Source organism: Ctenopharyngodon idella, chromosome 13 (assembly GCF_019924925.1).
Source record: "Ctenopharyngodon idella isolate HZGC_01 chromosome 13, HZGC01, whole genome shotgun sequence".
Lineage (NCBI taxonomy): Eukaryota > Metazoa > Chordata > Actinopteri > Cypriniformes > Xenocyprididae > Ctenopharyngodon > Ctenopharyngodon idella.
The window spans coordinates 10975815-10990090 of NC_067232.1; the positions used below are offsets into that span (position 1 = coordinate 10975815).

A 14276-nucleotide genomic window follows, 5' to 3' on the forward strand; every position below is an offset into this window, starting at 1 on the left:
TTGTGTAGAAAGTATACAATTGGCTGGTAGTGTCTCACCTGTCTGACTGAGCTGAGAGGTGCTTCTGCTGCGGCGTGAGGGAATGCCCACAATGGCGACTACACGGGCGCTAAGGCTGGATCTACGCTTTTTCCCGCCTCCTCCCAATGTTCCCAGAGCGGTGTCTGACTGGCTGCCATCCGTACGCTCCAGAGTGTAGATTTCCCCACTAACACTCGTACTCTTCAACATGCTGCGGCTGGATGGATGAATATGACGGCTGGTGTAGGGAGAAAACACAGCAAAGACTTTCGGTAACCCAAGTGACAAATGGAAAATCACTGAAGTCAATGTCACCCTCTGTGTTTGATTATTGTGTATGTTCTTTCTGCACCTCCCTCAACATGAGTTTACTGAAAATCATAAAAATCTGAGAATGACGCAATCATGGAAAAGACTGGAGTGAGAACATCTTAAAGTGATAAAGTGATTTTTTTTTTTTTTGTGCCATTTTGATATAAAAGTGTTTGATTTACAATGAACACTACCATTCAAAAGTTTGGGGTCAATTTTTTTTAATGTTTTTGCAAGTCTCTTATGATCAAGGCTGCATTTATTTGATTAAAATACAGTAAAAAAGTAATATTGTAAAATTTTTTAATTACAATTTAAAATAACTGTTTTCTATTTTAATATTTTAAAATTTATAGGAATTTATTCCTATGATGGCAAAGCTGAATTTTCAGTAGTCATTACTCCAGTATTCAGTGTCACATGATCCTTCAGAAATCATTGTAATGATTTGGTGCTCAATTAACATTTCTTATTATTATCAATGTTGAAAACACTTGTGCTGCTTAATATCTTTGGAAACTGTCTTTTTTTCAGCATTCTTTGAAGAATAGAAAGTTCAAAAGAACAGCATTTATTTGAAATAGAAATCTGTCTTTACTGTCACTTCTGATCAAGTTAATGCATTCTTGACCCAAAACTTTTAAACAGAAGTGTAAATATACTCAACGCAAATGTATGGGAACTAAACAACAAAAACAGGTTAACCATTGCAATGTGACATTAACTATTGACTGCTACACAAACATTTATTCAGTGCACAACTTAAAGCTACAGTAGCAAAAATGACAGAGAGAGGATGGAAGATTGTGACTTTTTTTGTGAATTTAAAACTTCAAGTGTAAAAAAAAAATGCTATAAATGTGTAGAATATGGCCCCTTTAATGTAGAAATGGAGGTGCTATAAAGATTCACAGCTGCTTTTATAATCTCTCCTCAGATTTTTACCTCATGTAAAATAAACACAAAGAAAATTTAAAAAAAATGTATGACATTCCATTTACAAACTAATCTCTAACAAGTGACATAACTAACGAGGTGTCAAAATGTTACAAAAATTGTCAGACTTAATGCAACATTCCCGTGTGATTATAGATACCCCATGGATCTCACCTAATGCGACCCCTGGGTCGTTCTGATTGAATGGACATGTAGCTGGTGCTACTGATCCGCGAGGCACTGCTGGCGCGAGAGATGGCTGACACGTCACTGACATCACTGTCTGAGGACTTATGGGACACATTGTCACAGCTCCGTCGCTGCTCCTTATAAAGCTAGTGGAATGAAATGCAGAAAAGAAGAAAAGCGTGTATAAATTCTGAACATTCTAGATTTTTCACAGTTTGAAAGAGTTGGAATGGGATTATACACTACCGTTCAAAAGTTTGGGGTCAGTATAAGATATTTTTAATACTTTTATTCAGCAAGAATGCATTAAATTGATCAAAAATGACAGTAAAAACATTTATAATGTTACAAAACATTTCAAATTCAAATACTTTTGAACTTTATATTCATCTAAGACTGTTTGATGGCTTGAAAAAAAACAATGCAGGAAAAACTGTTTTCAACCTAAGAAATGTTTGTAAGTACTAAATCAGCATATTAGACTGATTTCTGAAGGATCATGTGACACTGAAGTCTGGAGTAATGATGCTGAAAATTCAGCTTTGCCATCACAGGAATAAATTACATTTTCAAACATATTAAAACTGAAATTCTATTTTAATTAGAAATTCAGCCCCAAACTTTTTAACAGTAGTGTATATGAAAATGAAGTCCAATCCGAGAGAGCAGAACGGCGCTCACCTCTCGTTTATTCTTGAGCGCCCTCTCCAGATCCTGGCTGGTACTGGAGGGAGCTGATGTTCGGAAGGTGCGTACTTTCATTTGCCGCGATCGTTCCTCTGAGGCAAGAGCTAATACACAAATGATAAACAATATGATGCTATAATTTTCATATTTATTCAACTAAAATTGGTAAAAGTAACCAGTACAAGTCAGTGGACAATGACTGTACCTTGCTCTACACTGCTGCTTTTAGCGGGAACTTGGGGAAGCTGTCTGACCTTTCGTGTCGAAGAAGAGTCCGCTGTTGATGAGGAGAATGTGGGGCGGGAGTGCGGCTGCACCCTGGTAGAGGATAGAGAGTGAGAGAGAGAAAAAAAAGGGAGACAGAAACTTTTGCTTATGATTTTATCAAGTACAAAGGCCATACCGCCAACCAATGTGGACCAAAATGTAAGTCTGATAAACACACAGCATCAAGAAGTACACATTTTCACGAACAGACTGTCAAATCCTTACCGGACCAATATCTGCATGATAGGGTAATATTATTAATACGTATTATTGCTAAGAGCTATAAGGAAATCCAAACAATACAAGAGCGGAGGGTGTGAAACCGATGAAAAAAATAGCGGTAAACTGTGAAAGACGACACTGTTGTTATGATGCACATGGCAACAAACAGAAAACTGTGGGTAGGTGATGAGGACAGGTGGGATTTCAGTATAAAAAGCAGCAACCACACAAAACATTTGAAAGAATAGAGCGAAAGCAGCAGAGGTTATAGCAAAGACAAGGCTTTTTGTGTGAATGTAGGATGGGTCGAGCACAGCAAGGCTTCTCAGCCCAGCTCAGGGTCAGCACCTTTCCATTTGGGGTGAGCCTTTGGTTGACCCCCGCACGGGTCACCTTACCCAATGGAGGCATCGATACCCTCTTCCTGCGTGAACCCTTTAGAACGGAGGTTGGCCTAATGCTGCAAGCCAGTGAGAATAGCAACATACAAGACAGAATAATAATGTGACAAATCATAAATAGAAGAAAAAAAACAACAACAACAAAATGGAGAAAAAGCCAACAAATTATTTGCAAAAACAGAGAAATAAAGTGTGAATGTGTGAAAAAACAAATATGTTTGCGGATGAAGCCAGTGCAGCACTTCCCTGTAAAAGTTCAACAACCCACATAACAACTAAAAATATACACAATATAATATACAGAACAATATACGAATTACAGGGTCCAAATTTAACATTGCTGGGTGATTTGAGAAAATGTACCGGCAATTAATTATTTTTTATTAAAATATATATTTATTCTTTTTGTATATTATATATTTTACAGGTCTTTTTGTCTTTTGAAATGAATTCATGAATTCAATGAAATTATTTTTTTAACAGGAAGACAGATTATCTATGATTTGAATCACTCAAATCACTTTTATACAAATTTATAATATATATATATATATATATATATATTAGGGCTGGGTATTGACAATTTTCACAATTCGATTCGATTCCTATTCACATGCTTGTGATTCGATTCGGATTTCGATTCGATATCGATTATTTCGGATGTAGTATATCAGATACAGTAACGTTACATGGCAAATTTTCTAGAGGAAAAAAATCTCTCAACTAATGCTGTAAACTACACATGGGAGTCAGTTGGTACTACAGTACTATAATATTGAAGGTTAAAATTAACTTATTTATATACTAACACTTAAATTACACTCAATGATGTTTTTTATAATAAATAAAGTTTAGAATTACATAATCATATGTCTATTTCAATTAGTTTTTTTTTTTAAATATAAACATTTAAATAGTGGCTGTCATAACTGATTTATTCAAATATGCATTAAATATTGAAGAACATTAAAAATTATAATGAATGTGTAATGGTGCATAGCTGATATTTATCAGAATGCTGCTCTCTAGAGTTCATTTTTCTAGCTGACTAATGAGTTTATGGTCACTGATATGGTTTTTCTGAGGTAATGTGGCGTTACGTGACATTGTTTACAAGCTGTTTTACTGACGTCTTTCCGAGGTTGAAACACCGATTGAGCTATTACATGAGACATGATACGGATTTCGGTAAGTTGTACAGTATCTTTTAACATACCTTCAGATGTTATATTATTTTATTATATTATTTTAATATTACTGCTTTTACCATTTCAACTGAAACATTTTATTTTATTCACGTATTGTGAGAGAACTGGCAAACAACTCCTCTTATTAACCATTTTATTTACTCACCAAAGTCCTTTTTTGTCTCACATTTGAAGCTTTGGCAATATTTTAATTTTGGGCCCTGATATAAAATGTAAAAATGGTCAGAAACAGTTGAACAATTTCATCATTTAACCAAAACCATTGTACAAGTCCAATTTAGAAGCTTTATCCAGTGTGAAATAAATAAGGGTGATTTGTGACTGTACAAAACAGGTACTGTACGGACATACAGGACTTTCTGTACAATGAACAGGCAATGCAAATGTGACGTGACATGGTTTGATAAGTCTTACCGCTCGCTGTCAGATATTTTCTTGCCAAGTTTCTGACAGCTAGGCTTGTCCAGAGTTCTCGACTGCCTGCAACATGGAAATGATCGAGGCGAGACAGAAAACAAAAGAATGAGGAGTGGATTCACTCAGGACTGGACGGACAGTAAATGAAACTGCTGTCTAATAAAATGCCACGATGGAGATGGACATGTTATTGGTATATGTGCTCTAGAGATCTTCCTGTGGGTGTGTACCTCTGTGCGTCTGGCTTTGCACTGAGGTGATGTACTGTCTCCTGAGCGGGGAACATAGCCTCCAAAACCCAGCTGATTCATAAGATCAGGTCAAACACATGTGAGTGGCATGGATACAGACACACAGACACACAATGACACAGTATGGACTGATGTTAATGAAACAATGTCATCAGGGCTAAATCATGCCACTTTGGTTTAGTGGCTACACACAAAAGGAAATGATACAATAACATGTACAGTAATTAAGACATATACACAAGACACACTGTGTATGATATGGAGCACAGACAACTGACTCTTATGTGTCAGCGGTCACGTATGACATATGTAACATTTTATACCCAAAAAGTTTAGACAAAACCTCTGAAATCATTACAATTTCAGATGAATCCAGAGAAAAGTGAAGACACATGCAGTGCCCCCAAAACGAATTTGGACACTTAAAATGTCTGAATATCACAGCATTAGATTACTTCTTTATAATCTGAAAACTAACCAACTTATTTGTGTGAAATGTTTTGCCTGTAAAGTATGCTTGTGGTATTTTTAGTTTAAAATAAATCTCACTTGGTTTATATTTTGTTATATAATGCAAAGTTATTTGTGCATTTTATATGTCAACATACTTTTCGGGGTCACTGTAATGTATCTAAATGTATTAAAAACAGCTGGAAAAATCAGTGTAAAAACTGTTGAAGATAATACCAAGGGAATAAATCATAGTTTGTGGTAAGAGTTTAGATAAAAAGGACACAACCTCATGAAATTCAGAGTAAATGCAACACACTACACATCACACCACAAAAGCCACATTTTTAAAGCTACTGAGCAGCTGAAAAACTACAAAACACACTGACGATCACATTATAGAGCACTAAAATCATGGGGCTGGGTAACAACAAGCTACAGGTCAGAAGCTACAGGAGGCTGGAGGGTTAGCTATACAGTACATCCACTATCTAGTCCCATGGCAGAGAGGGGACGGACAGGTTAGAAGAGCAGAGAGGTTTAGCGATAGGACTGGAGGACAGGAGGGATACCTGTCGTCTTCTGGGGAGGCATGCTGAATTAGGATCCTGGGGCTCGTGGGTCTGGTACGGGGCAGAGACTGGGTGCTCCTGCGTGAGTGTGTGCGTGTGTGATCCACAAACACCCAAAGAGTTCAAAGTGGAGATGGAAGAAACACGGGAGGTCAATATAGAGACTGTGACAACGGTCATCTCAAACATACAAGATGTACAGATTCAGGGGACTCATTTAAGACACTTCTCCAGCAACAGTGGTTGGATAAATGCTCCCTATCCAAGACGCAAAACAAAGTCATCTGGCCATAAGAGTCACTGGACACTAACAGAGCAGTGCATAGTGGGTGACCCAACAGCAGTTTGTCTATGTTATTTTGACATTAACATAGACATACTGGGTCTTATTCACTAATAAATCACACATAAGTGTTCTTATTTAACAGTATGTGCAGAAAAAAAGCTCTCAAGCCAAATTTTCAGCAGATTTACAAAAAATAATTCTAAAGCTAATTAATATAGATTCATCTAAATTAGTGAGTGTATGCTAGCAGTTAGGAATTAGCATAATTAGCATTAGCTTTCTACACAATCTCACTCCAACATTGATAATAAGAAATGTTTATAGAGCAGCAAATCAGCATATTAGAATGATTTCTGAAGGATCATGTGACACTGAAGACTGGAGTAATGATCCTGAAAATTCAGCTTTGGCATCATAGGAATAAATTACATTTCAAAAGATTTTAAAATAAAAAAAGTCAAAGAGATTTTAAATTATAATAACATTTCACAATATTACTGTTTATACTGTATTTCAATCAAACAAATGCTGACTTGGTGAGCATAAGAGACTTCTTATAAAAACATTAAACAATCTTACCAACCCCAAACTTTTATATTTATAAACATTTTACTTAAAGGATTAGTTCACTTTCAAATGAAAATTAGCCCAAGCTTCACTCACCCTCAAGCCATCCTAGGTGTATATGACTTTCTTCTTTCTGATGAACACAGTTGTAGAAATATGAATAAATATCCTGCCACATCCAAGCTTTATAATGGCAATAAAGTGCCTCCATTCACATCCATCTATCATAAACGTACTCCACACGGCTCCGGGGGGTTAATAAAGGCCTTCTGAAGCGAAGCGATGCATTTGTGTAAAAAAATAAATAAATCCATATTTAACAAATTATGAAGTAAAATATCTAGCTTCCGCCAGACCACCTTCTGTATTCAACTTAGGAAGAAAGTGCAACGCCTCTCGCAGTTCAAAAAGATTAACTGACGCAACGCCAGTTCCGTTTTTTCCGTAACCTGAATACGGAAGGCAGTCTGGCGGAAGTTAGATATTTTACTTCATAACTTGTTAAATATGGATATTTTTTTACACAAATGCATCAATTCGCTTCAGAAGGCCTTTATTAACCCCCCGGAGCCGTGTGGAGTACGTTTATGATGGATGGATGTGGATGGATGCAGTTTCTTCAGCTTCATACTCGTTGGTATCGCTCACTGCCATTATAAAGCTCGGATGCATCAGGATGTTTATTAATATAACTCCGACTGTGTTCATCAGAAAGAAGAAAGTCATACACCTAGGATGGCTTGAGGGTGAGTAAATCTTGGGCTAATTTTCATTTGAAAGTGAACTAATCCTTTAACAAATTTCATGTTTTGGAATTGTAGGTATGGTTTTAGTTTATTAAAAATCTGATCCTAAATTAAAATTAAAAATGATTTCTGTGTTTGCAAGCAAGTTTTATGCAAAACAATATGTGTGTGTACACATTAGTGAATGAGACCCAGTGATTGTTGTGTTCAAAGGAACATTATAAGAGTGTCCTGTCTGTGAATGATATTAATGACAATTCAACAAAATTAGAATAATCCCATTCAAAATAAAGAGTGTACCTGTCTCGTTCAGGTGAATTGGAATTAGAACCTGGTCTCAGACAGTTGGTACTAGCACTTCTAACCCTGTCAAGAGAGGGCTGTAGATCACTAGGGTCACAACATGCCATCCAATGGAGAAAGGAGAAGGAAAAAAGAGGATAGGAAGATGACAAAGAACAAAAACATTAGGTCCAAAATAAAATGAAAAGCAAACCTGTAAGGGGAGGAAGTCAAGAGAGCAGCTAAAATGTGGTGTGTGAGATAATGGGAGAATTTTCTGATAATGTTCTGAATGAGGAGCTGCTGGCTCTTGGGAGCTGTTGGATGTTTGACGCTGTTGTTTTATCTAATGGGGTTAATGGTTGACATTTTCGACCCCTTACCTAATGGTGATCTTGTCTGTGAACCTAAGAACTCGGCGTTGAGTGGCAGTGACTACAGACAGCCGTGACTTTGACTTAAGGCATGCAGGAAGTGTTGAGCTGAACACAAACAAAAGTCAAACAAGTGCAAACAAAAGCAGTCACAAGTCACAAAAAAAAAAAACACGTAAAGAACAAAAAACAAACAAAAAAACAAAATCACATGACCAAATTTTCTGTGGATTACAGCAACAAAGAAACATGTTCAAAGTTTAACACTGTGTCCCAACCATGGGAATGCAGATAACTTTCTCCAGAAATTATGGACCTACTTGGTTTGGACAGACAAATTGCTCGTTGCTGGAAACATGTCCCATCGCGCCGGGTTAGGACACAGCATAAGATGTTTACAGCTAACAGTGATTTACTGTCTAACTCTTTAAACATAGTATATTTTAAAATTAACAAGCTACTTTAAACATCCACAGAAACTAGAACACCACAGTCAAGACAGAAAGCACTCACATTTACCTACCATCTTAACACCTAACAGTGGCAGATTCCCACAAGATTGTCTGTATTTCAATCTCCAATTGAATGACTACAATACCTGTCTAGGTGTTTGCATATGCTAAAGATGTTGAAAATGCAAATATGGTGTTTTTATGGACCATTGTGAAAAAAAATACACTTTAGCATACTTGTAAAAAGAGTACTTATAACGGAAATAATATTCTTTAAAAAAAAAATGTTAACTGCACACTCTAAAAAATGCTGGGTTGTTTCAACCCAAATTTGTGTCAAATATGTTCAAACCCAGCCACTGGGTTACATTTTTAAATTAATTTTTTTAACCCAATGGTTGGGTTTGTCCATATTTGACCCAAATTTGTGTTGAAACAAGCCAGCATTTTTTAGAGTGAGGTTAAATGAAAATGTATTATAGTTTAAAATTTGTAATTTAAAATAAAAAATAAAAGTGTACCTAAGAGTGTTAAGAAACATAGTCATGAATGTGTGCTCTATTTAAGTACACTTAAGTGGCCTTTTATTTCATTAATATTATTTTATCTGCAAGTACATTTTTTAAATTATAAGATTTGAAGTACAGTACAAGTGCACATTCAATACAAATATGTGGACTTTTTTCACAAGAGTCACTTACTCTGCCTATTAACAGTAAATGTACAACATTGTCACGAACATCCAGTTTAATGGTTTTGTTTAATGAGAAAATACTGTGTCAAACTTTGACAATAATAAAAAAAATATATGCACCAGCATACTGCATTAGCTAATCCATAATAAGTAATAAGCGCTCCGGAGGTTGAGGTTCACAGATGCTATAAAATACTCATTAGTCAAAAAGGATGGCTTAAGAGTTCATTTGGCTGCCTTACCTGTAAATATCCTTATGAATTCCATTGACTAATAAAGGCATCTTAGGAGGCAGTGTGCTACTGTATTTAGATGAACTCCTGGCAACATTACATTAACATGCAAGCATGCAAAAGGGAAACAAAAGATGTATCAACATCACAGCTGTGGTTAGTCCACTCAAATAGCAAAAGAATGTCAAAAGTCACAAACAAACATGCAAAGATCACTCCAGAGGCAACTCCCTCATTCTAGATCATATTTTTTTTCTGGTGCTTATAATTTAATCAAGGTTAGAGACAAGCGGAATAAAAATAAACGTGTCAAAACAACACTTGAGCAGAATGAGATTGTTATTTTGAGAAAGCAAACGGTTGTCGTGACGAGGTATTCGTCTTTTAGGCTGTATGCCAAAAGCAAGTGGAAAGTTCCGCTTGTAATGTTTCTTGTCAACTAGCTGCTCTGAAATATTAGAGTCGAGAGGCGAAGAGCTTGACAAGAAGCGTTCGAGGGAGAGAAACTGCATCAACACAGTACTGTTTTAATTAAATGGAATAAACTTCAGGCTAGGCGAACGAAACAGATATAAGGAGTCTTTTCAAAATGAAAATGATATTACCAGTGCTTATGACACCGAGATTGTAATATTGATTTACACAGTAATCTGAATTCAATACTATAATTCACAGATTGGTGGTTCAATTCTGGACTTTTCTTTACCTTTGGGTGTGCAGACACTCTGCGCTTCTACCCCGCATTGATCTGTGTATCAAGATGACCTCACTGCAATTACCATGGAGATGGATGACACACAGGAAAATAAACAAAACAGACCAATAAAAAAGCAAACATAAAAGAAAAAATGGGCACCAGTAAGTGAGTTAGAAGAGGACGGGTTACAACCTTTATAGCCAGAACAATACACAAAAGTTAAAAAAAGATGTCTTTCTGTACAATCATCTCTGTCCATACAAACCCTCCAATGGTGCTCAATCCTTTCAAAAACAAACCTTCCATGAATCATTCAGTCACATGTGTTTTGGCTCTAACCCACCTTCTGAAAACGGTGCAAGACCTTTGTAGGTTAAAAAGTCTTGAAAACATAATTTCTCTTCCCAAAAACTCATTTTAATGGCGTTCAAGAAACAGTATTTTTATGGAAGAAAATGAAGGCACATGGAAGTGGTTACTTTTTAACACACACTATGGCACATTTATTGGCACTTGCTTGGACGCACGCATTTCTATTTACCTGTCGTCTACGTAATCTCTCTCTTGCACACGGGCACGATCATGGTAGCGAGTTGGGGAACGGGATCGCCGGGTGTGCTGAACCTCATCCAGACTCCTTAGAGAGAAAGATGTGCCCGTTTTAATGCAGGTTGCAATTATTAGCTTCATGATAAGTCCTAAATATAGGTAGGGACGTACCTCTGTGCGGGGACGTTGGGAGGGCGGGACCGCCCCCTGCTTTCTTCGTCTCTGTGTGGAGACACGGACCGTGAGCGATACTGAGTTGGCCTCTGCTGGTCAGGAACCTCTAAAGTCGTTGCTCGGTCTCTGTCTCTGTCCCTTTCTCTTGATCGGTTTTCTGTAGCTGTGATCATAGACACACACAAAAAAATTAAATAAAACTTTTGGAAAGCCCATCTGGGAAATTCAAATGCACTGCTTATGCAGTCATTGTCCTTTACAAACCACAAGTTAGAACCCATCAAAAAATAAAAGGACTGACCTAATATGTTCATATCTAATATCATATCTAACAAAACATGCCAGACATTTAAAATACCTTCTTCATTCTCCTTTTTCTTGACCAATGTGTGACAGTTAGAATCACCATTTGAGTTCTACATTATATTCAATTTATTTGTTTTTATAGTTGTGGTTATTTAAAAATCTGTTTTCTACTTTTAAATTTTTATGTATTTATACAACCCACCAAGTACGCAAGTTTGACTTAGTGACAAAACATTTATAAATTATTTTTTAAATAATGTACCTTTTTATTATTTAGCAAAGCAGTGAACACTGAAAGCTGAACATATTATTTTATATTTTTATTTTATATTTTATAATATACAGTATATTGTCTTTTTTCTAAAATGTTGTTATTCCACAAAAAATATTATCCACAGCAGTTTTTCCAATAAAACTTTTAACATAACTATTATAAATATTATATTATATTTTTAAAAATTATATTATATTATAATATATTATATTATATTATATTAGTTATTCCTCATTTTGAAGTCACAATGAATAACTAAAAAATGTAAAAAATAAGCGTGCAACTTTATATATATATATATATATATATATAAAAAAAAAACATTTAAAGGTGAGCATGACAAAAAACCACTGCCCTAAGACAAGACATCCACTATTCTCACAATTACATAGAAAAATGCCTAATGGTTTGGAGAATGAAGTCAAGGTATCTCACAAAGGCAGTGCTCCACAAAACCGTGTCATTTACTAACTTCTACCATGCAGAGGCAAAATAAAAGGTTGAGCACCACCGAGAGGAAGCAGTCCTCCCGTTCCCAAATTCTCCCTTATCACCTTCCCCATTGTGATCATGCATGTGTTATAGTGTGCGTTATGCAGCAGGTCTACACTACTATACTACAGAGAAAAGCACTGGAGACAGAACACTCCGGATAGTCAATGTCTATAAACACAGTCTCCCAATATAGAAGAAGCACCGCTTTTATGTTTTAAGCACTTTATAGTACCAAAATAGTTAGTTTATTAGTATGGGATGAATAAAACATGCCAGATGTGTAATGACGGTGATTGGTGCCTTGTCTCCAGCACAACAGCGGTGACTTCCAAAGGAAGGGAAGACCTGCTATTGGATGCTTCTCTCTTTTGGGGTACTCTAATGCACAAAGCACAGAGAAGTGCCAAGGTTGCCATTGCCTTGACCCCTCCCACCCACCTGTGGCGACTATGCCAATAGCATCATCATAATCAGTTTCTGTAATACGCTGCGAGCCTGCACACACAGATACAGATATACACACAGGGATAGATGTACAGACAGATACGAGATAAAGACGTAAACGAATGCACACAAAGCACCGTTGGAATAAGCCATAGTTAGGAAAGCAAACGTGTACAGAAATAACCTAGCATACTAAAATATGTCCTGTGGACATACTGTACCCATGGGCCACACACTCCTACACATTAACTTAGAGGCAGTATGGTTCAAAAACATGAACGTACAGACAAAACAGACATGAAAAATTGCAAGACAATGCCAAACATATTAATGAGACTGGATGAATTGCAGGACCTTGAGCTAAAAGATATGTTGATGTTTAACTAATGTTTGATGATTTTCCTTCACCTACTTACAGGATATATAGTTTTGTAATTGTGAAATTATGATAATTTCTCTGGCTTGACATATCATCTTGGAAAGTAAAGGCAAACTTCATCTATTTTAATTGAACTGCCCACATCCTCTTCAGCTTTCAGTAATTCTGTGAAACACTGAGGGGGCGAATTCACTAAACGACTGTGGCACACAGTATTTTAGTATTTCCGTATATACCACTCACAGTTAAGCAGAATGTACACTACCGTTCAGAAGTTTGGGGTCAGTAAGATTCTTGAAAGAAATGTATACTTTTCTTTTATTTACTTTTAAACAATATATCAAACAATTAAAGAGTCCTGAAGAGAGTCCAGCAAAACTGTTTTCAACATTGATAATAAATGTTTCTTGAGCTGCAAATCAGTATATTAGAATGATTTCTGAAAGATCATGTGACACTGAAGTCTGGAGTTCACAGGAAATAAATTACATTTTTAAATATATATAAATAGTTATTTTAAAAAGTAATAATATTTTACAATATTACTGTTTTTACTGTATTTCTGATCAAATAAATGCAGCCTTGGGGAGCATAACAGGCTTCTTTCAAAAACCTTAAAATTATTATTACCCCAAACCTTGTAATAATAATGTATACATGCTGATACAGCGCTGCACTATGCATATTTAAATTAAGTCACTGTCATTCATTTTTGGGCAAACATGCCTGCATTCTATGCAAATGAGTCTAATTACAGGGACCAATCAACGTCTAACTATTACCACCTATGGAAAACATTATTGCGGCAATAACATATCAAATTATGATCAAGGATTGAAAAGACTGTTAGAATTGGGCACATATTTAGTTATCGGTTCCTAAAACAGCGCAGACGGGTGCTTGTAAATAAACAGCGGCATCAATGGTTGCAATTGACCCTTCGCAAAGACCCGCCCCCCTTAGTTACTGTTGCTTTGTCCGACAAGCCATGGCGCTGTCACGCCACACAGAGTGAAAAATACATCGCGGAGCAAAGAGGACACTGACAACACGTCGACAGACAAGACAGAGCAGGTTACTTTTGATATGAAACAAGTCCCAGCTTTCAAACTGTGTAATTTTTTAAGAAATTCTAACAATAAAAGCCGTTTTGTGGCTCTTTAATGTGTCCTGACAGATTGCTGTAGCGCCTCAGCTCAAGCGGTTCGTGAACCGATCATCTCTTCCTACTAGTTCATTTATAGCATCAAATAAACATGAGTGAACATGAGAAGGAATGTTGTTTCAAACGCGAAAAGACGTCAGTACACACTATTTTTCAAGTTCAAGTCCACCGAGGTTAATCTTCTAACTCCTGACTGCTTTGTCGGACAAAATGGCAGATTCGGCGT

General features: G+C 36.3%; 1 protein-coding gene across 18 annotated transcripts in view; it reads right to left on the minus strand.

Annotated features, from left to right (window-relative positions):
- LOC127525051 (regulating synaptic membrane exocytosis protein 1-like) overlaps positions 1–14276 on the minus strand; it is a 78113-nt gene that overhangs the window by 11487 nt on the left and 52350 nt on the right. For 4 of the 18 annotated variants that reach the window (XM_051917238.1, XM_051917237.1, XM_051917255.1 and 1 more), the window contains 13 exons: positions 10985–11150; positions 10806–10901; positions 10274–10336; positions 9577–9654; positions 8198–8296; positions 7833–7922; positions 5934–6011; positions 4891–4962; positions 4658–4723; positions 2351–2463; positions 2140–2249; positions 1444–1604; positions 39–259 (listed from right to left, as the gene is read on the minus strand). In XM_051917238.1, the coding sequence (XP_051773198.1) occupies positions 39–259; positions 1444–1604; positions 2140–2249; positions 2351–2463; positions 4658–4723; positions 4891–4962; positions 5934–6011; positions 7833–7922; positions 8198–8296; positions 9577–9654; positions 10274–10336; positions 10806–10901; positions 10985–11150 (1413 nt within the window). The remainder of the gene's footprint in view (positions 1–38; positions 260–1443; positions 1605–2139; positions 2250–2350; positions 2464–4657; positions 4724–4890; positions 4963–5933; positions 6012–7832; positions 7923–8197; positions 8297–9576; positions 9655–10273; positions 10337–10805; positions 10902–10984; positions 11151–14276) is intronic. The other 14 variants (XM_051917239.1, XM_051917242.1, XM_051917241.1 and 11 more) reach the window with 14 other exon arrangements.